At 41.9% G+C, this 26579-nt stretch overlaps 2 protein-coding genes and 1 non-coding gene across 4 annotated transcripts in view; 2 read left to right on the top strand and 1 right to left on the bottom strand.

The window, feature by feature from the left end:
- Positions 1-8227, bottom strand: part of cars1 (cysteinyl-tRNA synthetase 1) — a 53052-nt gene extending 44825 nt beyond the window's left edge. The window contains exons 1-3 of one of the 2 annotated variants that reach the window (XM_060912038.1): positions 8146-8208; positions 3780-4016; positions 3258-3349 (exon numbers count right to left, since the gene is read on the bottom strand). In XM_060912038.1, coding sequence (XP_060768021.1) covers positions 3258-3349; positions 3780-4016; positions 8146-8161 — 345 coding nt within the window. In that variant the 5' untranslated portion in view covers positions 8162-8208. Of the gene's footprint in view, positions 1-3257; positions 3350-3779; positions 4017-8145 lie in introns of both variants that reach the window. The other variant, XM_060912039.1, reaches the window with a different exon arrangement.
- Positions 8228-15355: 7128 nt separating this feature from the next.
- mybpc3 (myosin binding protein C3) overlaps positions 15356-26579 on the top strand; it is a 96915-nt gene continuing 85691 nt past the window's right edge. Inside the window, exon 1 of the mRNA XM_060911635.1 lies at positions 15356-15470. Coding sequence (XP_060767618.1) covers positions 15446-15470 — 25 coding nt within the window. The 5' untranslated portion in view covers positions 15356-15445. The remainder of the gene's footprint in view (positions 15471-26579) is intronic.
- LOC132875331 (U5 spliceosomal RNA) lies at positions 26231-26345 on the top strand. The gene has a single exon (XR_009651798.1). It is a non-coding gene; the product is annotated as a U5 spliceosomal RNA (small nuclear RNA).

The following is a 26579-nucleotide window of genomic DNA, read 5'->3' as shown; positions in this document are numbered from 1 at the left end:
AAAACTTGATCTAAATCACTTCCCTGATCTAGGCGACAAAAATGTCGACAAAAAACTGCTGCTATATTGTTTGTTGTTGTGAACGAGCAAGTCGCCAAAGGTCCGTAACCGGGGTCTGGATCGTAGGATTCCGGACCGCTCGCGAGCCAATCAGAGTGCACGATTTGATGGAAACCGGACCACGAAAAAAATTTTAAAAAATATATTATTCTGAAAACACTATTATGGCAAAAGAACAAATTAAGATCACAAATCTGTTGTGTAATATTCATGCATATTGATCATTTTCAGGACTTTTAACTCCAGATGGAAAAATGACTACATCTAGATTTTTACATATACAATGGCATGTGATATAACCACAATAAACAATATACAGGGTGTTTCAAAAAAAATTTTGATATCGAATAACTTTGCCAATTCTCGTTCAATTGACCTCAAACTTTAACAGCATGTGTGAAAACAAGTCAAAATTTTATGGGTTTTTATGTTTTTAGGTACAGAAACACCATTCACTGGAAAAGAAAAGGCGTTGTGTGTGTTAGAGTACGCTCGAACACAGTCGAACAAGACTGGGCAGCATGAATTCTCTAAAAATGCACCGACTGCAATGCAGATTTGGACACGGCACAAAAATGCCGCTTTTCCACTACAAACGCGGCTGAGTCGGGCTGAGCCGTGCCGTGCTGAGTCGGGCTGAGCGGGGCTGTTGGAGTTGCATTTCGACTACAACCGCGCTGAACCGTGCTGGCTGGAAGTGGGTGGACACATTGGGTGGAGTTAGCGAAAGTGGGTGGACGTCAGGTGATGTCGTTAAGCAGCGCAAACAGTGACATCAGTGAGTTTTTAAGCGGTAGTCTCACGACCCGAATAGTAAACAATAAACATGGAGGACATGGAGTCGTTAGTGTTGCTGGTCTTGGTGCTGTGGCTTGTTGTCACCGACAACGCGGACAGATACTGGCAAGAGCGTATAGATGAGGCGAGGCGCATAAGGCTTCAGAAATTATCGTAATTCGTAATTCTTCTCCTTCCGGGTTTACGGTGTTTACAGATCCCAGCGTGCTCGCGGGGCGTGTGTGGGCATGTGAAGACACTCCTCCTCACCAATCAGTGCACAGGGGAGTGTCTGCTCACGCCCCCAGCCTCACTCGGCACGGTTTGGCTCGCTTCAGCCCTACTCCAAAACGGTGCGAGTTTTAGGGGCTAAGCAGGGCTGAAGCGAGCTGAATCGTGCTGGTTTTTGGTAGTCGAAACGCGAGCCGTGTCGGGCTGAAGTGAGCTGAAGCGAGCTGAAGTGAGCTGAAAAAGGGTAGTGGAAAAGGGCCAAAAGTTCAAAGAGGAAGGCTGTCTGTGTGTCGTGTCTCAGGCAGTGCGCATATTGAAAATTTGTGAAATTGTTCATGGAATCCACATACCTTTGAATTTCTCATTCAGATTTTGAGGAATAAATCTTATATCGCTCAACATTAAGCCCCGTCAGTTTCATTTGCCTAGACTATATAGTTTCTGGGATATTTACATCTCAAATAATAATATCACATTTTTTGAAAACACCCTGTACTTTTTATAAGGAAAAAAAAAAAAAGTTCACTGTCTTGCAGAGAATCCGTAAAAGTTCCATATGGAAAACTACAAGAGTACATCATAGATGGGTTCATGTAAAACTCTTCTAGGAAGCATCCAAGGAATCCTTGAACGACCATTCAAGTGTGTGATGGAACAATTAATTGTTTGTGGCCATTTTGACAAATCATGCGATGGAGATAAGCAAAAAAAAAAAAAAAAAACCTGAGAAAATTTCTATAATCCACAGCAGACCCTCATTATGAAGTGCAGCAATAATTACAATTTTTTTTTTTTTTGGTCCATGGTGTTCAGCCCTAATCTACCAGTGTTTTAGGAACACTATTTAAAAAAATACAAGATTTTCAAAAGGTCATATTCCAAGAAAAAAAAAATCATTAATTTGAGAATAAATTCATAATACTATGACAAAATGGTACATATAACGTTTGTGGTTTAAAACAAGGGGCGATGAGGATTTGGTGAAGTTGTTTATTTTGTGAAGAAATCCCAGTCAGTGGTCACTTTGAAAGCTACTGGATGGTTAATATTTGTGTGCCGTGTAGATGAATATGAAGCAAAATTATAAATCTAGTTTTAATGTTATGGGGAATGGATGCACCAGAAAATGAAGTGCTCATTTACTTGTAAATTAATATATTTCTCTTTATTATGACTTTCTTCTCAAAATTTGGTGGGGTTTTTTCCCTTATAACAATATTACAGCTTTTTCCTCAAAATATTACATTATTCTCAAAATACTGAGACTTTTTGTTCACAAAATATTACGACTTTATTCTGGAAGTCTTATGTTTCTTCAACAGTGGCCTTAAAACGCTGTCTTAAGGCCTCTGCATGCTCTTGCGACAAGGCTTTTGCAGATAGCTTTTCGCAGACAGTTGTAATTTATCGTTGAGCGGGGAGTAATAGGCGTGCGCGATGTTATTCACCGCCACGACGCAAGGGGGCGCGAAGTCGCGAAATCGCTAGGAGTAGTTGGTGGGTGTGGTTAGTGGAGTGTTTATCCTCCGGTTACTTATAATGACTAGAACTGGAGTCGTATAGATGTACGTACTTCCTCACTTCCTCGATCAACCGCTCTTCGTGCTGCTCCATCTTCGCTCGTGTTTTTAAAAATGGCGGTCGTGAAAACAAAACAAACCGGGAAAGTAGGGAAGCGGAAGTGCGTGTACAGCGGATGTAGAGTGGACCAATCAGAGCCCTCTTGTCTGCGACGCTGTCTGTGGTGGTCACAATTTTTGGGAGGTGCGCGCAGAGTGTCTGCGAAGGGGGGGGGGGCGCTTCGCAGATGCCATCTGCGAGGACTGGGTTGTCAGCATAAATTGGCCTTTACTCACCGAGCCAATGGTACAACTGGAATATCTCTGAGAAATAAAGGAGTTATGGGTTAACTGCACTGCCAGAAATAGGGTTACAGTAGGAGTCCATTTCTGTCCCCCAAGGTCCAATCTACACTCATGTACCCCGTAGGGATCATTACTGGACCTCAAGGTAACTACATGCTCCTTTTTCAGGCCAAAAATGTACATATAAATGTTCCCGAGCAGTATATAAAGGGTACAAATAAGTACCTTAAAGGGTACCGCCTCAGTGATAAGCCACTGTACCTCTAAAGATACAATAATGTACTTTATTTTCTTAGAGCGCGTGTAATAGAAATAAACGTGCACCTTGGTCCGAGTCAGGCTGTTGTAAAGTTTAAGATTTGGGAGTTCAGTTCCATCTGGTGGAGACCAGGGAGGCTGCACTCTCTTTCCCTTTGCTGAAAGACAAAACACATTGGGGATTAATGAGCTTCATTCATGTGCATTTTAATAAATGTGCACGGTTACGGGGTACAGTTGTGTGACCAGGACATTGTGATTACAGGATTGCATGTTTGCATGGGCAGGGGAGAAAAGAAAAAAATATATATACACAAAGGTGACAGATGGAACAAACAGGATGCTGAACTGCAAACAGGAAACAAAGCAGCAAAAGCTCAAACTGACAATCACAAGTTCGCAAGTATCATCATGTGTTACATCATCTCAGGAAGCTCATAATCAAGACCTGGACCACCAGAACATCCTTCTAAGCTCTACCTCACCCAGACCAACACTGATACACCAATCACATCCTGCTGGCTCCTACACACTACGTACACATGCACGACTCTCTCTCTCTCTGTCTGTCCCTTTCTCTCTACTCACTGGCATCCGAGGCCTGGCCGTCGGTTCGAGGCTGTAGCGTGGCTATGTGCCTGTACCAGCGCAGAGTGTGCACGTGCTGCGACGAAGGAGGTGAACCACGAAAAAGCATGAATGCATCTGTGTCCACCTGTGAGGGCCCGTAGCCTGCCAGGTAACTGCGGCTGCTCAGGTACTCGTTCAGAGCCTCGGCCCTGCGGCCGTCCTCTCTTATGCGCAGTAAGAAGCCATAATCAAAGGCTGAGAAGACAAGAGGATCACACACAACACACACACACACACACACACACACACACACACAGAGGAAAAAAAAGGCTCATTGGCTTCAACACTGGATCCAAACAGTGCCACAGAGCACAATGATGAACGATCTGAAACACCAACACACTGCTGATATGCTGTCAGGACATGAGGACATGATGTCATGAGTCTCCATGTGGACGACATACGAATGCACACACATTCATTTACAATTTCTGTGTCAGGATAAATTAGTCAAAGCAATTCACTTTTTTATTTAAAAAAAATGGACAATCATATTCATTTTTCATATTTTGGTTTTTAACACGAGGATTGTAAAGGAGCTGAAACTAGATGTTCTCAAACTTAACCCTGGTGAAAATCTTTCAAGGATCTTCAAGGATCGGTAAAGTTCTTTGTGAGGGTCTTTGAGGATCCTATAGAGATCTTGCAGTCACGTGACCGGAAAGTACACAGCCACCATCTTGTCGGTAAAAAACACCGCTGAATACTGCTGTACTTGTGTACAGAATGGATCAATTTCAACCGACGGACTACACGGCTCATTTTTCTAATGAACAGATAACTAGATATATGTCTAAAATAAACGATCTACAGATTAGTGACCCTTATGGCTTACCGGACGGAGTTTTCACGACCGGATTTTGAACTGCCAGCGGAATACCCAGACGTGTATAATTACCTCATCAACTTTCCCTCGCTGTTCAGTGGTGAAGCACTGCGTGCCTATAAATCTCTGGACAGTTATCTTTACAGAAATTCAGGATTTGTCAGCGACTCAGATATGGCATCTTGTAAACAAGAATCCTCATTGGACGGGTAAGTCACTTAAGTATTGAGTATAGCACTGACCAGCCGATTATAGAATAGAATAAGGTAATTCCAGCTGTAATTCCAAATCGTCCGTTTTGTTTACCATGGATCTGGCGTTGGAGAGGTAGAGGCTTAGCAGTGGAGGTTTGAGTGGCTGTTTTCTGAGCTTAGTCAACAGGCCGGCTCTGCCTGCAGCCTCATTTTTGCTTCCGCTCCCGGCGCCGCTTCCTTCGCTTTGCTTCCGATAACAATCCACGGAGACCCCGCTGGTCTCGCTATCTCGTCCGGAATTTTTTTTTTTCTCGTCCGGAATGTTGTGCATGCGATGGAAATCGCTACAAACTGTCATTTTCTGCTGGAAACCCATGTCCAGTAAGTCCATACAGTTGTAGTGGATATTGAAGTCCGGTACAGACGAACAACACACAAAAATACACACAAAAAACATAAAAAACGTGCACAGGTAGGGAGAGCTTGTAGCCGCAGCCGCTGTAGTAGAATTGTATACAGTAGGGTTTTCCAGAAGAAAAGGTAGAAGTAAAAGCAGAACCAGAAGTAGAAGGCGGAAATATGGCGTTTGACCGACAAGATGGCGTCTGTCACAATCTGGATCGGCTGTGACGTCACATGCAAGTGCTCCATTGAGGATCTCAACAAAGATCCTCAAAAGATTTTCAAGGATCTTTAAAACTCTTGGCAAGATCTTCAAGGATCTTTCCTATTCTTGACAAGATCTACAAGAAACCTATAAAACCAAAACCATATTCAATTCCAAACAAAAAACAATTCTTTATTGATGCTATCGTGAACACAAAGTTACTGTATGTTAAACATTCAGGAAGAAGCAAACAGGTGGCAACATAATATCCTCATCAGTCTGTTTGCTTCTTCCTGAATGTTTAACATAACTTTGTGTTCATGATATGGTATGTTATGATAGTATCAATAAAGAATTGTTTTGTTTGGAATTAAATATGGTTTTGATTTTACAAGTTTCTTGTAGACCTTGTCAAGAATATGAAAGATCCTTGAAGATCTTGCCAAGAGTTTTAAAGATCCTTGAAGATCTTGAAAAGAACTTTGAAGATCTTGGCAAGAAAACTGAAGATCCTTGAAGAGCTTGGCAAGAAGTTAAAAGATTTTTGTAGAGCCTTGAAGATCTTGCCAAGAATTTTAAAGATCCTTGAAGATCTTTTGAGGATCTTTGTTGAAATCCTCAACAGGCTCCTTAAAGACCCTCACAAAGAACTTTACGGATCCTTGAAAGATTTTCACCAGGGTAATGCAACACAGATTTATTTACATCCTTCAGCTATAAATTTCACAATCAGACAGATATCCGTTTACACCTGGCATTATATCATGTGTCTCAAATGTGCCTTGAGAAACCATGACATGATCTAATCTTTCGGTTCACCCCCTGACACAGTTCATCATCTGATCACAGTATGAACGTACAAACCTTATGAACCGCTGGTCACAAATTCAAGTGATCAGGATCAAAATGCATCTCCAAGACATGTGGCCAAATGTATGTGGACACCTGGCCATCACAACCATATGTTCCCCAAAATGTTGCTGCACAGAATTCTGACCTCAATCCCACTGAACACCTTCAGGATGAACCAGAACATCAACAGCACCCTCACCCAACACCAGCTCCTGATCTCATTAACGATCTGATTGCTGAATGAACACAAATCCCCACAGAGACGCTTCAAAATATAGTGGAAAGCCCTCCCAGAAGAATGGAGGTTATTATAAGAGTAAAAAGGAGCTGAATATGGACTCTCTGGAATGGGATGTTCAGAAAGCACATATGGATAGGATGGTCCACACTAACCCTGGATTTAGTCGCAGATCCGTCCTACTGCTCTCAAAACAAGGGTTATGTGCAAGACTGAAGTGGTGTCAGAAGAACCCACAACTTATAGTGCACTTGTACGGAGCTATCATTTGAGCTGAGAGTCAGCAAAAGGAAAGAGAAAATACATCACACACTGGACTGTGTACATTCCAATAATCACCAAAATAAACAGAGCCAAGAATGCAGCAGGTCCGGATTGGTTCCCAGGTAGGGTGCTCAGGGACGGCGTTCATTAGCTTGCAAAGGTTTTCACCAAAATCTTTAACCTCTCCCTGGCACCAGCCTGTCTGAAACCTGCTATGGTCATCCCAGTGCCCAAACAGACCAACATCAACTCCCTCAATGACTACAGACCAGTCACACTCACACCCAGGATACCCAAGTGCTTCGAAAAACTAGTTCTGCGGTCTATCAAAACCACCCCTCCCCTACTTTAGATCAGCACCAGTATGCATATAGGCCAAACAGATCCACAAAGGATGCTATAAACCCAACCACCACCGCACCAAGCAGTCGACCCGGGTTAGATTCCCAGCCAACGCACACCCTGGGCAGCACGGTGGTGTAGTGGTCAGCACGGTCGCCTCACAGCAAGAAGGTTCTGGGTTCGAGCCCAGCGGCCGGCAGGGGCCTTTCTGTGCGGAGTTTACATGTTCTCCCCGTGTCTGCATGGGTTTCCTCCGGGTGCTCTGGTTTCCCCTACAGTTCAAAGACATGCAGTTAGGTTAATGTGGGGCAGCCTTGGGCTGAGGTGCCCTTGAGCGAGGTACCGAACCCCTGACTGCTCCCCGGGCGCTCTGGTGTGGCTGCCCACTGCTCTGGGTGTGAGTGTTCACTGCTTCAGATGGGTTAAATGCAGAGGATGAATTTCACTGGGCTTGAAGTGTGCATGTGACAAATAAAGGTTTCTTCTTCTTCTCCACACTGCACTGACCCACCTGGAGCAGGAGACATGGGTAAGAATGCTTTTTGTTGATGACAGCTCTGTGTTCAATCCCATTGTACCCATCAGACTGGAGGGCAAACTGTTGGACCTGGGCCTCGGCAACAAACTATGTTTGTGGATCAAGGACTTTCTTAACAACCGCCCACAGATGGTGAGACTTGGTCCTCATGTCTCCTTGAGTCTCACCATCAACACTGGAACACCACAAGGGTGTGTGCTAAACCCCCTCCTCTACTCGCATGACTGCACTCCCGTTCACCCCAGACACATATGTGTGTATGCATATTATACATGTATATGCATGTGTCAGTGTTCTCCAGCTGTGTAAGGTGAAAATGAAATCAGATAGAACCTTTCTAACATCTGGAAACATCAATCTCCTACAGCACAAACCTTACTTATTTACAGCGTTAACGTCACCTCTAATACTTTTTTTCCCCCAACATCGTTAAAGCGCTAATTAGAGATGGAACAACTCTTACCTTGGTCTCCTGCCATTTTTTTCTGTCCCCGGTATCTGATGCAACAACAAACGTGTCCGAAAAATTCACCCACTGCTCCAATTAGCCTTATTTGTCTTCCTACCCGTATTCTGACTAAACCCCGCCTCCTGAGCGAGTCCATGGATTGGATGCTATATTTGTATGGTTGTGAACTATTGGTTAATTCCGGGCCAGAAGGCGGGCTTTATACAAATACAGGTGGGAAATAAATATCGCGCAATATTCTTCCGGGTACGTTTAAAAAAAAGTGTTGTTTTTTCCAAAATAAAAGCATTGATAAAAGCTCGAACGAATGAACGAATTAATTAATAATCTATAAACCGTGTATCAGACTATACAGTCGAATTTCAATGAAAATGACAGAGTTGAGAAAAGTTACAAAATAATAATAATAATAATAATAATAATAATAATAATAATAAATGGGCATTCTAGCATACAATGAGCATTTAATATGTTGTTTTTAATCTGTACAGAATTCACTATTTTGCATTCTCTTGTAGTTTTAAAGTGCCTATCCTGGACCAATTTCTTTTTTTTTTTAAATATGAAAGAATGTCCTTTTACACACTCATCCAGAAGGGTAATTTTGCACAAGGCCATCTGTCTACAGCAGAAAAAATTAAAATAACAAAACGCATCTGGAAAAATCCCAAGGGAGTCTGGAGCCAGATTCATGACGTCACCTGCGGAAGCGCCAGCAGGCTGCGGGAGCTTTGCACGGTTTCAGTGCACAGCCTGTGTAGACCAAGCGCTCCCATTTCTCTCTCATTGTCCGGTCTTTTGGGAAACGATGAGTACTAATCCCATCATGATTGGTGTTGCTACACCCTCCTACGATACATCTGTTAACCATTTTAATAATTACATGATAACGTAGGGCGGCACCGTGGTGTAGTGGTTAGCACGGTCGCCTCACAGCAAGAAGGTCCGGGTTCGAGCCCTGTAGCTGGCGAGGGCCTTTCTGTGCGGAGTTTGCATGTTCTCCCCGTGTCCGCGTGGGTTTCCTGCGGGTGCTCCGGTTTCCCCCACAGTCCAAAGACATGCAGGTTAGGTTAACTGGTGACTCTAAATTGACCGTAGGTGTGAATGTGAGTGTGAATGGTTGTCTGTGTCTATGTGTCAGCCCTGTGATGACCTGGCGACTTGTCCAGGGTGTACCCCGCCTTTCGCCCGTAGTCAGCTGGGATAGGCTCCAGCTTGCCTGCGACCCTGTAGAAGGATAAAGCGGCTAGAGATAATGAGATGAGATGAGATGAGATGCACTTTAAAGCCATATTCAATAACATGAGTGTGTACTGCGGTGGTGTAGTGGTTAGCACTGTCGCCTCACAGCAAGAAGGTTCTGGGTGGGGCATTGTAGCTCAGGTGGCTAAGGCGCCATACCATAAATCCGGGGACCTGGGTTCGATTCCGACCCGAGGTCATTTCCCGATCCCTCCCCATCTCTCTCTCCCAATCATTTCCTGTCCTGTCTCTACACTGTCCTATCTAATAAAGGTGAAAAAGCCCCCCCCCAAAAAATCTTTAAAAGAAGGTTCTGGGTTCGAGCCCAGCAGCCGGCGAGGGTCTTTCTGTGTGGAGTTTGCATGTTCTCCCCATGTCCCCGTGGGTTTCCTCCGGGTGCTCCGGTTTCCCCCACAGTCCAAAGACATGCAGGTTAGGTTAACTGGTGACTCTAAATTGACCGTAGGTGTGAATGTGAGTGTGAATGGTTGTCTGTGTCTATGTGTCAGCCCTGTGATGACCTGGCGACTTGTCCAGGGTGTACCCCGCCTTTCGCCCGTAGTCAGCTGGGATAGGCTCCAGCTTGCCTGCTACCCTGTAGAACAGGATAAGTGGCTACAGATAATGGATGGACAGATTGTGTACTGGTTGCCCATAAAAGCATTTCCTACTTTTATTCATTCTCAGTAACCGTTTTATTCAGGGTCATGGTGGTTTATCTGACTGCTTTTTTCCATCCATCCATTATCTGTAGCTGCTTGTCAACCCTGCTTTGTTTAGATTTCAATAAATAAGAAAGAAAGAACAACTTTATTCATCACACACTTGTGGAATTCCTCTCTGCATTTAACCCATCTGAAGCAGTGAACACACACACGTGAGCAATGAGCACACGCACATACCCAGAGCAGTGGGCAGCCATGCTAACAGCACCCGGGGAGCAGTTGGGAGTCAGGTGCCTCGCTCAAGGGCACCTCAGCCCAAGGCCGTCCCATAAAGATAAGATAAGATAAACTTTAATGATCCTTTGCAGGAAATTAGATTGTTACAGCAACAAAGACACAAACACTTTAACAATCAGTCCCACACGCGCACACAGAGTCCATATTACATAAACACATGCATATTACTGACAGAGTCCATATTGTGTAAACAAACATATTGCTAAAAAAAGTGGATCGACAATGAGCATAAAAGTGCTGGCAGTATATCTAAGTCTAAAACAATGGCAAAATTTAATAAATAAATAAATAAATAAATAAATAAATAAATAGAGGGTTTAAAAACGAAAGCTAAGCGCATGTGGATAAAAGGACAGAAGCAGTTATTGCACATTAAACAGTCTGATAGCAGTCGGCAGGAAAGACTTCCTCAGTCCTACAGTTTAGAAGGATGAACCTGTGACTGAAAGAGCTGTGTTGGAAGGCCCCAAGGGCATGGAGAGGGTGAGTGTGATGATCAAGAACTGAGTTCAGTTTTGACAAAACTCTCCGCTCTGCCACCTGCTGGACTTGGTCAAGTTTGAGACCTATGATGGAACCAGCCTTCTTGATTAATTTGTTAATTCTGTTCTTGTCTGGGGGGCGGCACGGTGGTGTAGTGGTTAGCACTGTCGCCTCACAACAAGAAGTTCCTGGTTTTGAGCCCAGCGGCTGGCGAGGGCCTTTCTGTGTGGAGTTTGCATGTTCTTCCCGTGTCTGCGTGGGTTTCCTCCGGGTGCTCCGGTTTCCCTCACAGTCCAAAGACATGCTAATTGGTGGCTCTAAACTGACCGTAGGTGTGAATGGTTGTTTGTCTCTGTGTCAGCCCTGTGATAACCTGGCGACTTGTCCAGGGTGTATATAGTCAGCTGGGATAGGTTCCAGCTTGCCTGCGACCCTGTAGAACAGGATAAGCGGCTACAGATAATGGATGGATGTTCTTGTCTGCTGAGCATGCCCCCTCACCCCAACATCTCATCTCATCATCTCTAGCCGCTTTATCCTTCTACAGGGTCGCAGGCAAGCTGGAGCCTATCCCAGCTGACTATGGGCGAAAGGCAGGGTACACCCTGGACAAGTCGCCAGGTCATCACAGGGCTGACACATAGACACAGACAACCATTCACACTCACATTCACACCTACGGTCAATTTAGAGTCACCAGTTAACCTAACCTGCATGTCTTTGGACTGTGGGGGAAACCGGAGCACCCGGAGGAAACCCACGTGGACACGGGGAGAACATGCAAACTCCGCACAGAAAGACCCTCGCTGGCCACGGGGCTCGAACCCAGACCTTCTTGCTGTGAGGCGACAGCGCTAACCACTACACCACTGTGCCGCCCCCCCCACCCCAACATACAACTCAAAAAAAAAAAAAACATTAACTAACTAAGATGTTCAGAAAATACAACAGGCAGGTGTATAATCAGTGCAGGACTGGTCAGGATTCCTTCAGGAGTGGGCAGAAGTGGGATTACTGTTAAAAAAAATACACAGTAAACAGTCAATCTCTAGTTTAGTTTTGTGCATCATCATGGAATATTGTGCTATAAAGTGTCCCTTCAAAGCATTCTTTCTTTCAAACGCTAAAGTAAAAAAGACAACAGTTAGAGGTATGATAAAGATAGGGAAGGCAGGAGACTCTTGAGGCTCTAATGAGGGCCAGGAGGCTCTGTGTATAACCCTATCTGATGGCACTGTGAGCTCTGGATAACATCTCAATTCACTTTAAGCTCTTACTAAGCCTCTAGTCTGTTAATTTATAATAATACAGTTGTGCCAAAATATGAAGTTTATCTTTTCATGGTGAAGAGATAGTTTGAAGTTGAAGTTTCTTGTATCGTTTCTTGCAACTGAATAGCTGAATACAAAGGACGCAGCTCAACATGGCTGAGTTGCTGACAGCCGCTATGCTACTCATGTCTGACCACGGCTCAGATATTCACACCTATAGGAAATTTAGAGTGGCCAATTAACCTAACTGCATGTCTTTGGATTGTGAGGAAAACCAGAGCACCTGGTAGAAACCCACAAAGGGGAAAACATGCAAACTTCACACAGAAAGATCCCCATCAGCCATGAGGTTTGAACCCAGAACCTTCTTGCTGTGAGGCGACAGTGCTAACCACTGCACCACAATGCTGTCGCAATGTAGCACATATTAAAAATACAAGTGGTATATTTCCCAGTTTCTTGTTTCCATATAATATTACATTTTATTTTTTTCGCAGTCCGGTTTCCATCAAATCGTGCTTTCTGATTGGCTTGTGAGCGATCCGGAATCCCACGATCCGGACACCGGTTACGGACCTTTGGTCACTCGCTCGTTCACAACAACAACAAACATAGCAGCAATTTTTTTGTCAACATTTATTTTCGCATTTCTCAGTATAATAGCATTAATTTAACAGCATGGATAGCGATAACGACAGTGTTCACAGCAAAAGCGAGTTTTATTTTTGGAAAATTCCGAGCTGACGTAGCTTGTCAAACAGGTTTTTGACGAGCTTGTAGCAGGTTTGTTCTAAATACGGTTTCCCTTTCGGGCGCCCTCATTTTCTGTTAGAATTTGGTAAAGAAAAAAATAAACATATTATTTAGCAGCTTAAGGTCAGTCCGTATCGTGAAATACTGTGACCTCGGCCTTGAAAATACTGACCTCGGCCCAGAGGCCTCGGTCACGGTATTTCACGATACGGACCTCCCAGCTGGTAAATTATATATATCACTGATTCTCAATCCTGCTCCTGGCCCCCCCCGCTCTACCTACCTACCTGAGTAAACTCATCAGTGGCACTTTTGTTTAGCTGAGCACACTTGATTTAACCAAGAACATGTTAATCACCTTAATTTCAATCAGGTGTGTTTGGAGCAAGGATAGAGGATAAGAAATCCAGGACAGGAGGACTCCAGGAGGAGGACTGAGAAACAGTGGACTTGATCAACGGGCCTGGAAACTCAATGAGCAACACATGCAGTTACGCAGACAGTAACGGTAACTAACATTAATCAACGTTCCTCTGCTGTCTATGTAGTGTGTGACCACTAGATGGCAGTAGAGGGCAGATATGTTGGCATTCGTGTTCATGACAATGAGCTAAGCCTTGTAGTACGTGCTTGTTGTCTTGTATTATTTGTTTGACCAAGATTTTATTCCTGAAGGTCATGTTGCTCAACATGCCTTGAGGTTTTGTAGAAGTTGCTGTGGAGGAGATTTATGACAAACACCCCATGAGAATCCACCTTCTGTATCGCCTTCTGCTCCCTTGCACACGTAATTTATTACACATTGAAAAGTACCTTGGCTGACTTTAACCCTCAAGGGAAATATTTTTGGTTTCGAATCACTGCATCTTGCTGAAAATATAGTTTGGTTTCTCCCCATAGTCCAAAGACATGCAGATTAGTTCACTGGCTAGTCTAAATTGCCCATAGATATGAATGTGAGTGTGAATGGTTGATTGGCGACCTGCATAGGGTGTACAGTACTCTGCTTCTCACCCAAAATCAGCTGGGATTGGCTCCAGCTTCTTCCACAACTCTGACTGATATGCGGTATAGATAATGGATGGAGCAATCATTGGCAATATTTTGGTATGACATCAGACTCGTGATATTTATAGAGCAGCAAGAAAAATCTACCACCTGTATTGGCTGTTCTGGTCTAATCTTGGCATGATCCTGTAGCTAGTCCATGCTGTATGTATGCTTCAACACTGACCAAGTGCTGACAGGGTGGTACATCAGAGTCAAGGGAAGGTATGGAGTGATGGTGAAATGCTTGGAAATGCTTGGAAAAGGAGATTGATGCACAGTGTCATTTGTCAGTAGCCCCAGGCATGTGTGTCATGGGGCAGGAGTGTAAGATGAACTGCTGTACAGAGAAGTCTGCTTTACAGAAAAGGGCTTTAAAAAAATCTGTTTTCTAAGAAGAATTTACATCATCATACATATTCGACTTAATGACTTCTCATTCTATAATTAGAACATTTTATCTCAGTGGTGCATTTAAACCTGATTAGTGTAGACATATAAATGAAAATAGATTAACGTTGCTCAAACAAAATATATCCTGTAGATAAACTCTTGTAAACCTTGTACAGGACAACACTGAGAGCTTAGTGTGTGTGTGTGTGTGTGTGTGTACTCTTGATATACAGCTAGAATTCTTACAGAAACTGTGAATAAAGCTGAATCTACACCTGATTTTATCCAAAATCCTAATCAAAATGTGCAGGGCAATGTAACACAAAAGTTTATAATATTTGGATAAAACTATTCATTATATTTCAATGCACAAAAATTGAATACGTTAGTACCAATGTATGCACTTAGAAAAAAATCCCCATTAAACTGTATTATAAACTGTAACTGTGGTGATACTCTTATGAGTAGGTATGTATTTTGTCAGCTCTCAGCTATGATTCGTTTGGTATCTTGGACCTGAAAACATAAATGTAGTGTTAAAAATGAGTTACGGTGCATCATCAGAGCTTTAGATACTTTTAGGAGAAAAGGTTTAAAAATGAGTACCCATTTTTTTCCTGAGAATTCACCATTTAATTTCAACAAAACTGAAGCATAAACATCAGAAGTACATTTAGAAACCAATCCAAAGTCTTAATCGTGTGTGCTTTCCCATGAATGGAGTGTGTCGGGCCGTAAACATACAAGGTCTTTCATAACGTCGGAAACTAAATTTAAGCTCGGTTTGCTTTTACAGTTGTTCTCTCTGCTCCTTTCATTCATCTCTTAACCTTCATCTAACCTCAGCCTTTCTGCTCCTGTCAGCTAGAGGAGGTGGACAAAGAGTAGCCAAAAATACGATCCTCCTCGTGGCAGTGGACGGATGGGGGTGGGCTTTTGAATAGAGGTATGTGCTCATTATCTCACTGTTGAAGAGAGAAAGATGGAGGAAAGGGCCGGGTCTAGATTGCAGGTCAGTGAAAGAGGGATGGAGGAAGGGAGGGAGGGTGTGATGTTGGGGATCTAATAAAAGAGAATGGGGAGTGGGTATCCACAAAGCCTGTTTGTCTGAACCCATAAGGGACACTCAACCAAGAAAGCAGGATGCCCGAACCGACTAAAAAAACAGGTAATAGCATTTAGTTTTTAACTCTTGGGTCATAAAGCTCAACAGACTTTCAATACAAGCTTTCTTGAAGGAGCGTGTTTATGAAAAGAGTCGCAGTAATGCACAGTTACAGCTTTTGAGTTTGATATGTTGGACATATCAGAGGTGTTTATTTTTCACTGTGAACCTTTTCCTGGTTTACAACCCCGATTCCAAAAAAGTTGGGACAAAGTACAAATTGTAAATAAAAACGGAATGCAATGATGTGGAAGTTTCAAAATTCCATATTTTATTCAGAATAGAACATAGATGACATATCAAATGTTTAAACTGAGAAAATGTATCATTTAAAGAGAAAAATTAGGTGATTTTAAATTTCATGACAACAACACATCTCAAAAAAGTTGGGACAAGGCTATGTTTCCCACTGTGAGACATCCCCTTTTCTCTTTACAACAGTCTGTAAACGTCTGGGGACTGAGGAGACAAGTTGCTCAAGTTTAGGGATAGGAATGTTAACCCATTCTTGTCTAATGTAGGATTCTAGTTGCTCAACTGTCTTAGGTCTTTTTTGTCGCATCTTCCGTTTTATGATGCACCAAATGTTTTCTATGGGTGAAAGATCTGGACTGCAGGCTGGCCAGTTCAGTACCCGGACCCTTCTTCTACGCAGCCATGATGCTGTAATTGATGCAGTATGTGGTTTGGCATTGTCATGTTGGAAAATGCACGGTCTTCCCTGAAAGAGACGTCGTCTGGATGGGAGCATATGTTGCTCTAGAACCTGGATATACCTTTCAGCATTGATGGTGTCTTTCCAGATGTGTAAGCTGCCCATGCCACACGCACTAATGCAACCCCATACCATCAGAGATGCAGGCTTCTGAACTGAGCGCTGATAACAACTTGGATCGTCCTTCTCCTCTTTAGTCCGAATGACACGGCGTCTCTGATTTCCATAAAGAACTTCAAATTTTGATTCGTCTGACCACAGAACAGTTTTCCACTTTGCCACAGTCCATTTTAAATGAGCCTTGGCCCAGAGAAGACGACTGTGCTTCTGGATCATGTTTAGATACGGCTTCTTCTTTAAACTATAGAGTTTTAGCTGGCAACGGCGGATGGCACGGTGAATTGTGTTCACAGATAATGTTCTCTGGAAATATTCCTGAGCCCATTTTGTGATTTCCAATACAGAAGCATGCCTGTATGTGATGCAGTGCTGTCGAAGGGCCCGAAGATCACGGGCACCCAGTATGGTTTTCCGGCCTTGACCCTTACGCACAGAGATTCTTCCAGATTCTCTGAATCTTTTGATGATATTATGCACTGTAGATGATGATATGTTCAAACTCTTTGCAATTTTACACTGTCGAACTCCTTTCTGATATTGCGCCACTATTTGTCGGCGCAGAATTAGGGGGATTGGTGATCCTCTTCCCATCTTTACTTCTGAGAGCCGCTGCCACTCCAAGATGCTCTTTTTATACCCAGTCATGTTAATGACCTATTGCCAATTGACCTAATGAGTTGCAATTTGGTCCTCCAGCTGTTCCTTTTTTGTACCTTTAACTTTTCCAGCCTCTTATTGCCCCGTCCCAACTTTTTTGAGATGTGTTGCTGTCATGAAATTTCAAATGAGCCAATATTTGGCATGAAATTTCAAAATGTCTCACTTTCAACATTTGATATGTTGTCTATGTTCTATTGTGAATACAATATCAGTTTTTGAGATTTGTAAATTATTGCATTCCGTTTTTATTTACAATTTGTACTTTGTCCCAACTTTTTTGGAATCGGGGTTGTATTATCTGGGCTATTACATTTTAATCGATTTGAATTATAAAAGAAAAAAAGGCCAAGTTTAGGCTTGTGCAACAAGGCAATTGAAATTAAATAGAAAGAAAGAAAGAAAGAAAGAAAGAAAGAAAGAAAGAAAGAAAGAAAGAAAGAAAGAAAGAAAGAAAGAAAGAAAGAAGATACACCAGCAGGATGACGTGATTACTTGAACAAGACAAGTGTTGCCAGGCAAAACAAACCTCGTCCGGCAGTCTGGCCTATTCACCTTACAAGGTGAATCCGTGACCTTCAGTTTGACATTTCAAGGTCACTCAAGGTCAACATTCATGGTACTAAATGAAAGCCCATATGGGACTACTTATATGTTGATAATGGTAATATTTCTCAATCATCAGCTGTCAGGTTAGAGTCCTATGAAAATCCATGACCTTGAGTTTGACATTTCAAAGTCATTCAAGGTCAAAGGTCATGGTGGCAACTGAAAGCCCATATGGGACTTCTTATATTATGTTGATAATGGTAAACATCTGTCCATCATGAATCATTTTAAAGTTATGAGTCTCTGAAAACCCATGACCTTGAATTTGACCCTTCAGGGTCACTCATGGTCAAAGGTCATGGTGCCAAATGAGAGCCCATATATAACTTTCTATAGGTCAGTAATATTAAGTATCTGTCTATCTTGAACTGTTTCACAGTTATGAGCCTCTGAAAATCCGTGACCCTGTGTATGACCTTTCAAGGTCACTCAAGGTCAAAGGTCATGGTGCCAAATGAAATTCCATATATGACTTCCTGGATGTCGATAATATTAAGGATCACTCTATCTTGAACCGTTTCCCAGTTATGAGCCTCTGAAAACCAGTGACCTTGACCCCTGACATTTGACCCCCCCAACCGCTAAGAAAATTATGAGAGATACCCCATCATGTAGCATATCAATGGAAGCAGAATTGAAAGATGAACATTTTGGATTTGGTTTGAAATAAACATGACATGATCTGAGCCAAAAGGCGAAGCTCTCAATTTACCGGTCGATCTACGTTCCGACTCTCACCTATGGTCATGAGCTTTGGGTAATGACAGAAAGAACAAGATCGTGGATACAAGTGGCTGAAATAAGTTTCCTTCGCAGGGTGGCTGGGCGCTCCCTTAGAGATAGGGTGAGAAGCACAGTCACTCGGGAGGAGCTCAGAGTAGAGCCGCTGCTCCTCCACATCGAGAGGAACCAGCTGAGGTGGCTCGGGCATCTTTTTCGGATGCCTCCTGGACGCCTCCCTGGGGAGGTGTTCCAGGCATGTCCCCCCGGGAGGAGGCCCCGGGGAAGACCCAGGACATGCTGGAGGGACTATGTCTCTCGGCTGGCCTGGGAACGCCTCGGTGTTCTTCCCGAGGAGCTGGCCGAGGTGTCTGGGGAAAGGGAAGTTTGGGCTTCCATGCTCAGACTGCTGCCTCCGCGACCCGGCCACGGATAAGCGGAAGAAGACGAGACGAGACGAGATAAACATGATAAATATGAAGGAAGATATCGCAAAAAAAAGATTTTGACCTTTTTGGTGACCTTGACCTTATGACCCTCAAAATGTTGGAGGTTCTATGTGAGACCAATGCCCATCTATCCTGAAAGTTTCATGAAGATTGGTCCAGCCATTTTCCCGTAATGTTGCTAACAAAGAAACAAAGAAACCCCACCGAAAACAATACCTCGCCCCCTGGTGGACTCCATCCAGGGCAAGGTAATAACATGTAATGTAAACACAGACTGACCCGTAAGTCCTGTAGTGCCCTGTGTGATTAAATATTCATCTTTCCCAACTTTAAAATCATGTAAAGAAGATGTCTGTCTTCAGTTTGTTACTGCCTCATCATTAAGTGTTCATCATATGGGTGATGTTTGACAAGTGAATAATTAATGCTTAGTATTTAAATAATATTGGCTGGCTTTGGGGCGGCACGGTGGTGTAGTGGTTAGCACTGTCGCCTCACAGCAAGAAGGTTCTGGGTTCGAGCCCAGTGGCCGATGAGGGCCTTTCTGTGTGGAGTTTGCATGTTCTCCCCGTGTCCGCGTGGGTTTCCTCCGGGTGCTCCGGTTTCCCCCACAGTCCAAAGACATGCAGGTTAGGTTAACTGGTGACTCTAAATTGACCGTAGGTGTGAATGTGAGTGTGAATGGTTGTTGGTCTCTGTGTCAGCCCTGTGATGACCTGGTGACTTGTCCAGGGTGTACCCCGCCTTTCGCCCGTAGTCAGCTGGGATAGGCTCCAGCTTGCCTGCGACCCTGTAGAACAGGATAAGCGGCTACAGATAATGGATGGCTGGCTTTGAGTGGTATATCAGATATATTCCATTCAGCTAGCATGATATTGAACGAGTCGAAGACTATCTGAATGGAATATATCTGATATACCATGAAAAAAGCCAGCCAATATTATTATTATTATTATACATTCCTTTTAGGTGTTCAATGCGTCTTTCTCTTTCAAAATTCTCTCAATCTTCTGTATTTAACAAAGCAAACCTGGCGGCCATGTTTGTTTACAAATTCTCAGTCGCTCGCTAACGCAGAAGTTTTACGTCTCTGACGTGTGACGTCATGTTGTCTTGACAACCATGAAATATTGTAAACCATATTCAACGCTCATTCTCCATTGGGTAGAGTGATGTAATGCATGTAGAATAAGTGATATGCTAAGCATATTGCATGCTATCAAACCAAATGAATGAAACCCGCTAGAAGGGAAAAGTCTCCTGTATGTATAAAAACACATTACTATATTCCATTATTTTATATTCTTATGTACCCTGTAGGCAGATCTTTGGATAAACTCCATCTATAACATGGCTTTTATTACATTCTAATTAAAAAAAAAAGTCAGACCTCAACTGAAACATGTTTGTTTGACAGTTTGTGTCCATTACTCAGTTCTAAATATATCATCTAAGACCCTGTTTACTCCTGGCCATTTCCTGCATATTGTATATGGATTATGTCCTGATAAGATGTTAAGCACATGCATTTACACTTGTAGACAAATCCATGTTAGCGCAACCATATGTCCATTTAATATACTAATAAGGTCATTATATTTTAACATGGGCGGCACGGTGGTGTAGTGGTTAGCGCTGTCGCCTCACAGCAAGAAGGTCCGGGTTCGAGCCCTGGGGCCAGCGAGGGCCTTTCTGTGTGGAGTTTGCATGTTCTCCCCGTGTCCGCGTGGGTTTCCTCCGGGTGCTCCGGTTTCCCCCACAGTCCAAAGACATGCAGGTTAGGTTAACTGGTGACTCTAAATTGACCGTAGGTGTGAATGTGAGTGTGAATGGTTGTCTGTGTCTATGTGTCAGCCCTGTGATGACCTGGCGACTTGTCCAGGGTGTACCCCGCCTTTCGCCCGTAGTCAGCTGGGATAGGCTCCAGCTTGCCTGCGACCCTGTAGAACAGGATAAAGCGGCTAGAGATAATGAGATGAGATGAGATCTACACTTGCTTACTTACGGCGACTTCATCGTCCGAGATATATCTATAATTTGTATGTGTGTGTATTCAAATACATCCTGTGTGCATTTGCACATTCGTTTTTATGTGGATAATTCTCTGAAATGACCAAGTGTAAATAAACAAGGTCTGTTGGCTGCTTTAAGCTCCACCCACTTAGTACCTTGACATCATGTAATGTAGCTTTTCAAAATGATTTTCAGTAATTATTATTGTTGTTCTCAAGTATAAATGAGATCCATAAATCTCTGTTTTTGGATCACTTCATACACTCATACAATTTTCATTCCTAACCCTATTTAAATGGAAATTTCTAAAAACATAGATAATATCTGACCTAGATTTTTTACCTACAATTACATTTAAAAAGAATATTTAAGTACAAGTACATGGTATTTTCTCAGTTAAACAGCAAAGCAATTATATTTCAACAAACTTCCATAAAATCTCTTTTCTGGAGAGGGTTCATTAGTGTAATTCAATCAAGATTATCATCATCCAAAGACTCGCCTCATTTGCACGACTAAATATATTAAAAATAAATAAATCACATACAGATAATCCTTGTATTTATTTCAGCAATCAACTTGCAACGGATGAACTGCATTATCGGTTATTTTTGAAATTCTCTTATTTACCTGGACTGTACTGCTTTGCTTATTTATCATGTATGTTATCAATGATTTAATACCCATTAATTCCAATGTACACCAAACCACACCAGACGTACCAGGCGATCTCCATCTCAAAGCAGCATGTTAGAGTCTGAGCAATAGAACATGTGCACAAGCAGAGGAGGTGTTTATACAGTAGAGAAATGCACTTTTTTTGCCAACACGCTGGTGTGTTCAGTCCATCGTTTCAAATTTCAGCAATGACAAAACAGACCCTAGCTACAGCAAGATCTGTGGACTTAAAATAGTTAACTAGCCATGAAACATAACAACAAGTGTGCTCTGAGAGCACAATATCCTCCGCTGGCAACTATATCCATGCTATAAGTGCTTACCCTCATGAAATTGTCGAAGTACAAGTTTGGTAATCAAGGGCCATAACTCTGGTGAATTGTGACCGAATTGAACGAAATTGTAATATGCGCATTACTGACAAAGCCTTTTCCAAAGTTTTGGAAAATTCCTGCAAAAATTGTAAGAAGAGTTGATTTCAGAAGATGAGCACACTTTCATGAAATTGTCAAAGAACAAGTTTGGGAATCAAGGACCCTAACTCTGAAAAAACTCGACCGAATTGAACTAAATTGTAATATGCATATTACCAACATCGAACAAAGCATTTTGCTAAGTTTCGTGAAATTCCTCCAAGAATTGTGAGAGGAGTTGATTTCAGAAGACAAGCACACCCTCATGAAATTGTCAAAGTACAAATTTGGTAATCAAGGGCCATAACTTTGGTAAAATGTGACTGAATTGAACGAAATTGCAATATGCGCATTACCGACATATAACAAAGAATCCTGTCAAGTTTCATGAAATTCCTCCAAAAACTGTGAGAGAAGTTGATTTCAGAAGGTGAGTACCCTTCCCTGGATGGACGGACGGACATTGCCACGACATAATCCCCCTTTGGGCCTTTCGGCCAGCGAGGGATAAAAACCAAACAACTGTAATATAACATAACCTGGAACATACTGGCTCCTCATTCAATTTATTGCGTACACTATTGTATATTCACAACAGTGTTAAAAAAATATCTACAATATAGCCAAATGTAGCTGATATATCACAATATGAGTTTATTAAATATCAAATGTAAGATATCTAAGATGTGCAATAATTCCAAGCGTGAAGTTGCTTTATTCTATTGCTAACTTTTCAAAATAAATGAAATTAAAATGAAAACTAATACGCTAAATGATCTGCCAACAGAAAAAGTAGTCCAGTTTAAGCTTGAAAGGAGTCAGAATACTGTAGATTTGTTTATAATCATCTCATATTGTGAAATGTTAAAATAATTTGATATTTTGCTCAGGTATCATTTTTACTTTTTCAGCAGAAATGACACCAATAACAGAACCGGTATTTTATTGTTTGTATATACTTGATGGTGAAACAGATGGCGAAATTGTATCATAGATTGATTGACTTTATTGATCTCAAGCTGGGAAATTATGTTACAGCAGCAAGTTATCAGACATGCGAAAAGAAAGACACACTGTACAACATAAAAATAGAATAATAAAAAAAAAAGATCCCCAAGAACAAGCCGACTATACAATATACTACAGTATATTGTATACGGAATACTAGCATTCAGAGTCCTGGCTTACACATGACACATTATATGTGTACGTTTATTAGGGTTCAGTTTTAGTCTGCAGTAAGATAACTACTTCAGGCCAGTTGCTCTGTGACCATGACTTTGAGAAGTGAGCTTTGTGTTTCAAATGGTGTTGGGTGACATGACCCAGGAGGAAAAGTTTGTCCAGTCATAATCTTGGCGAGCCATGCGCATGCATTTCTAAATGCTGAGGGAATACATGCTGGCTTTACATATCTGTGCCAGTCTGGCCACTTACTTACTTTCACAAGTACTGTACAACACTTGCAGCACTCGAATGAGTCATTGATGTGACATTTCTTGTGGCATACCACCAAAGACAGCAATAATACAAATTTACTCACACCATCACTGAAAACCACACCACACATCATTGACAAGCATCCAAGAGCCTAATACTTAGCAAAGTCCAATTTGTCTGATGACTTATTATGTGGCTTTGTGTGCTAAGACTCGCAGTATTCAAACTACATTACTCTGATGCTTTTAGTTATCCGACTAAGCAGTTCTTATTAGTCCTAATATTGTGTGATATACTGACAAGTCTTCTATGTCTCAGTCTCTTCTCCAATGGTTTTTTTTTCTTTTAATGTTTTTTACAATCAAAAGGCAACACAGATCTGGATTTTGTCATTCCGCATTTCCTTTCACACAGCAATCTGTTCTTCATAGTCAGGTCTAATACAAGTATCCCTTTAAAATAAACCAGCTGTTATTTATTCAATTGTATTGCAAACGTTTGCATCGAAATCCCAACTTGTTGGATTGTATATGTGAAAACGGATCTGTTTGAAGAGCACCAATGTATCATCTATCCATCCATCAACGTTAACTTCAGATGTTATATGAACTATCAGACGAAATATGTCAGCTGCCTGTCTATCCTCACATGAGCCCAGGTGCCCTTCCTGTCATTGTAAATCTCTGTCCAATATTTCTTGGCCCCCTAGGAAGCATCCTACTGTATAGTGCTGGTGGACATGTGATGGAAGTTATGCTTTTGTTATCAGTATCACAAACGAGTGTTCTTTTACCTTCCCTAACTGTGTCCCACAGCCTGTGACAGGGGAACAAAAATAAAATGTGGATGCCATCAGTTATCAAAGAGCAGATGTGAGACTGCAAAGCACAGTGCCATTTTTCCAATGCTTGCAGGTCCACTGAAATAGAGTCCCGTTAATCCCTCTCACAGTTCCGTGCAGCTCGGTCACAGTGCTGTGCTTCAAGTGAATGTATTAATGGACAGCATATGCTGTGCTTTCTATATTTGAACAGGCCTGCATGTGACACAATACAGGGAAGTTCAGGCTGTTTTAGTGGTAAAATGGACAGACAGCCTGTTCACTGTACAACTCCATACAGATCCATTAGACAGGCCATTAAACCTTAAAAGAAAAAATATTAATCTTTATAATTAACATGTGATCCTTAAGCTTATACAAATCTAAATATCTGTAGATACCTAAGACTACAATATTACAAATGCTCATGTCGCTCAACTAGATAGGTAACTGCAGATTGTGTCAAGAGTGTCTAAAATTATAAACGTTATCATATTTTCGACTTTTCCAGCATCTTTTATAGGATACAACTAAAAAATAACAGTCGATGTATCTAAAGCCTATGGAACCCCATTTCCGCCACCATAATAACAAGGAGGTTTCTTATTATTATTGTGACTTATGTTCTCATAATAATGATTTCCATCCATCCATCCATTATCTGTAGCCGCTTATCAGGGTCGCGGGCAAGCTGGAGCGGGCAAGCTGGATTGTTACCCCGCCTCTCACCCAGCTGACTATGGGCGAGAGGCGGGGTACACCCTGGACAAGTCGCCAGGTCATCGCAGGGCTGAGACACACAACCATTCACACTCACATTCACACCTACAGTCAATTTAGAGTCACCAGTTAACCTAACCTGCATGTCTTTGTGGGGGAAACCGGAGCACCCGGAGGAAACCCACGCGGACACGGGGAGAACATGCAAACTCCTCACAGAAAGGCCCTTGTCGGCTGCTGGGCTCGAACCCAGAACCTTCTTGCTGTGAGGCGACAGCGCTAACCACTACACCACTGTGCCGCCTAATAATGACTTAATATCTTATAATAATAATATCTCATAATATTCTCATGACTGTTTGTTATAATAATGAGATCCTATCGCATAATTATGACTTAGGGTCTCATAATAATGACTTACGATCTCAATTATGAGATAGTAAGTCATATTTTTGAGAAAATTTTCTCATTGTTATGAAATAGTAAGTCATTATGATACAAGTCATAATTATGTCATTTATATCCTAGCATCTCATAATTATGAAATACAAAGTCATAATGAGATACGTCCTCATTATTATTATTATTATTATTATTGCAAACTGTGTGAATTCTTTTTTCCCCCTTTTCAAGTGAAACCTAACAATGGTCAAGCCAGAGCAAGAAACACTAGTGCGAGTATATATCGGGTTTTACGGTAAACACCCAGGAGCTTGAGGAAAAATAAAAGCTACAGCTCGTCTTCGTAAAAATGTTGATTCTAAAAGGTTGATTTGCACCTTTTCTTATTAATTACTGGACACAGTATTCTTCCCTCTCACAAAATGTCCAATTTGAAGAAATTTATTGAAAAAATATATATATATTTAAAAACTTGCCAAGCGTCTGTTGGTTACCGTAAACCCCCGTGTATACACAGTAAAGCCACGACTGGCTTTAAAACCGCAGCTTTAATTTCTCCAGATGTGTTCTCCAAGTTTTAAACGATTCGTTCTTAAAAAAATAGCAGGAAAAAGAGCGTCTAGAAAAAAACAGCGTGACTGAAAACACGGTACAGCGTAGTCAGTTTCCATACCCGATTAGCAAACAAGCTACAAGTGTTATTGTGGTTTCCGCGTTCAGTTTCTAAAGCACCGCCCTCGCACGTTTTCACCTTCTATGATTGGTTATTCTTGACCTTGCTACCCGGCATGCCTTGCGTTAAGTGGGTCTACATTGCAGGTTTAAAATATTGAAATAGTAAAAGATTTTTTTTGGGTATTTAAAATAGTGATTGTTATTATTTTTAACAGTATAGTGTCAAATAAAATAGTATAATGTTTTTCTGTGTAATTGCTTAGCACGCTTACCGTCCTTGAGTCATATGTCTGTTTCATCGGCTTTGTGGATTTTCCAGCCACTCTAATCAGCACTCATGTTTCTCTTCAGCTCGTATAAATCTTTCGCCTTTTACTAAAGATTTCCGTGGGGAGGAACACTATGAGTATAAACTAATTTTTTGTTGCTCTACTTAACAGTAGGGCTCATTTACTGGTTAAAAAAAGATTATACATTAAGGGATTATTGAATGTATGCTTAAAATGACTAAATCCAGTGTAATTTATTTTTCAGAAAGTGTTTTATTTTTAATTGTTACAGTAAATAAAGCTTATATAACTTATTTTGAGCTCCCTTTATTACTAAGAAAAAAAGAATGGAAATCAAGTACAAACGATTTCCAAACGATTGATACAAACAAATCTCAGCTAAATAACCTGG

The sequence above is a fragment of the Neoarius graeffei genome, chromosome 27 (assembly GCF_027579695.1).
Source record: "Neoarius graeffei isolate fNeoGra1 chromosome 27, fNeoGra1.pri, whole genome shotgun sequence".
NCBI lineage: Eukaryota > Metazoa > Chordata > Actinopteri > Siluriformes > Ariidae > Neoarius > Neoarius graeffei.
Note: the sequence above shows the minus strand (reverse complement) of the source record. Positions and strands in the feature narration are given on the sequence as shown.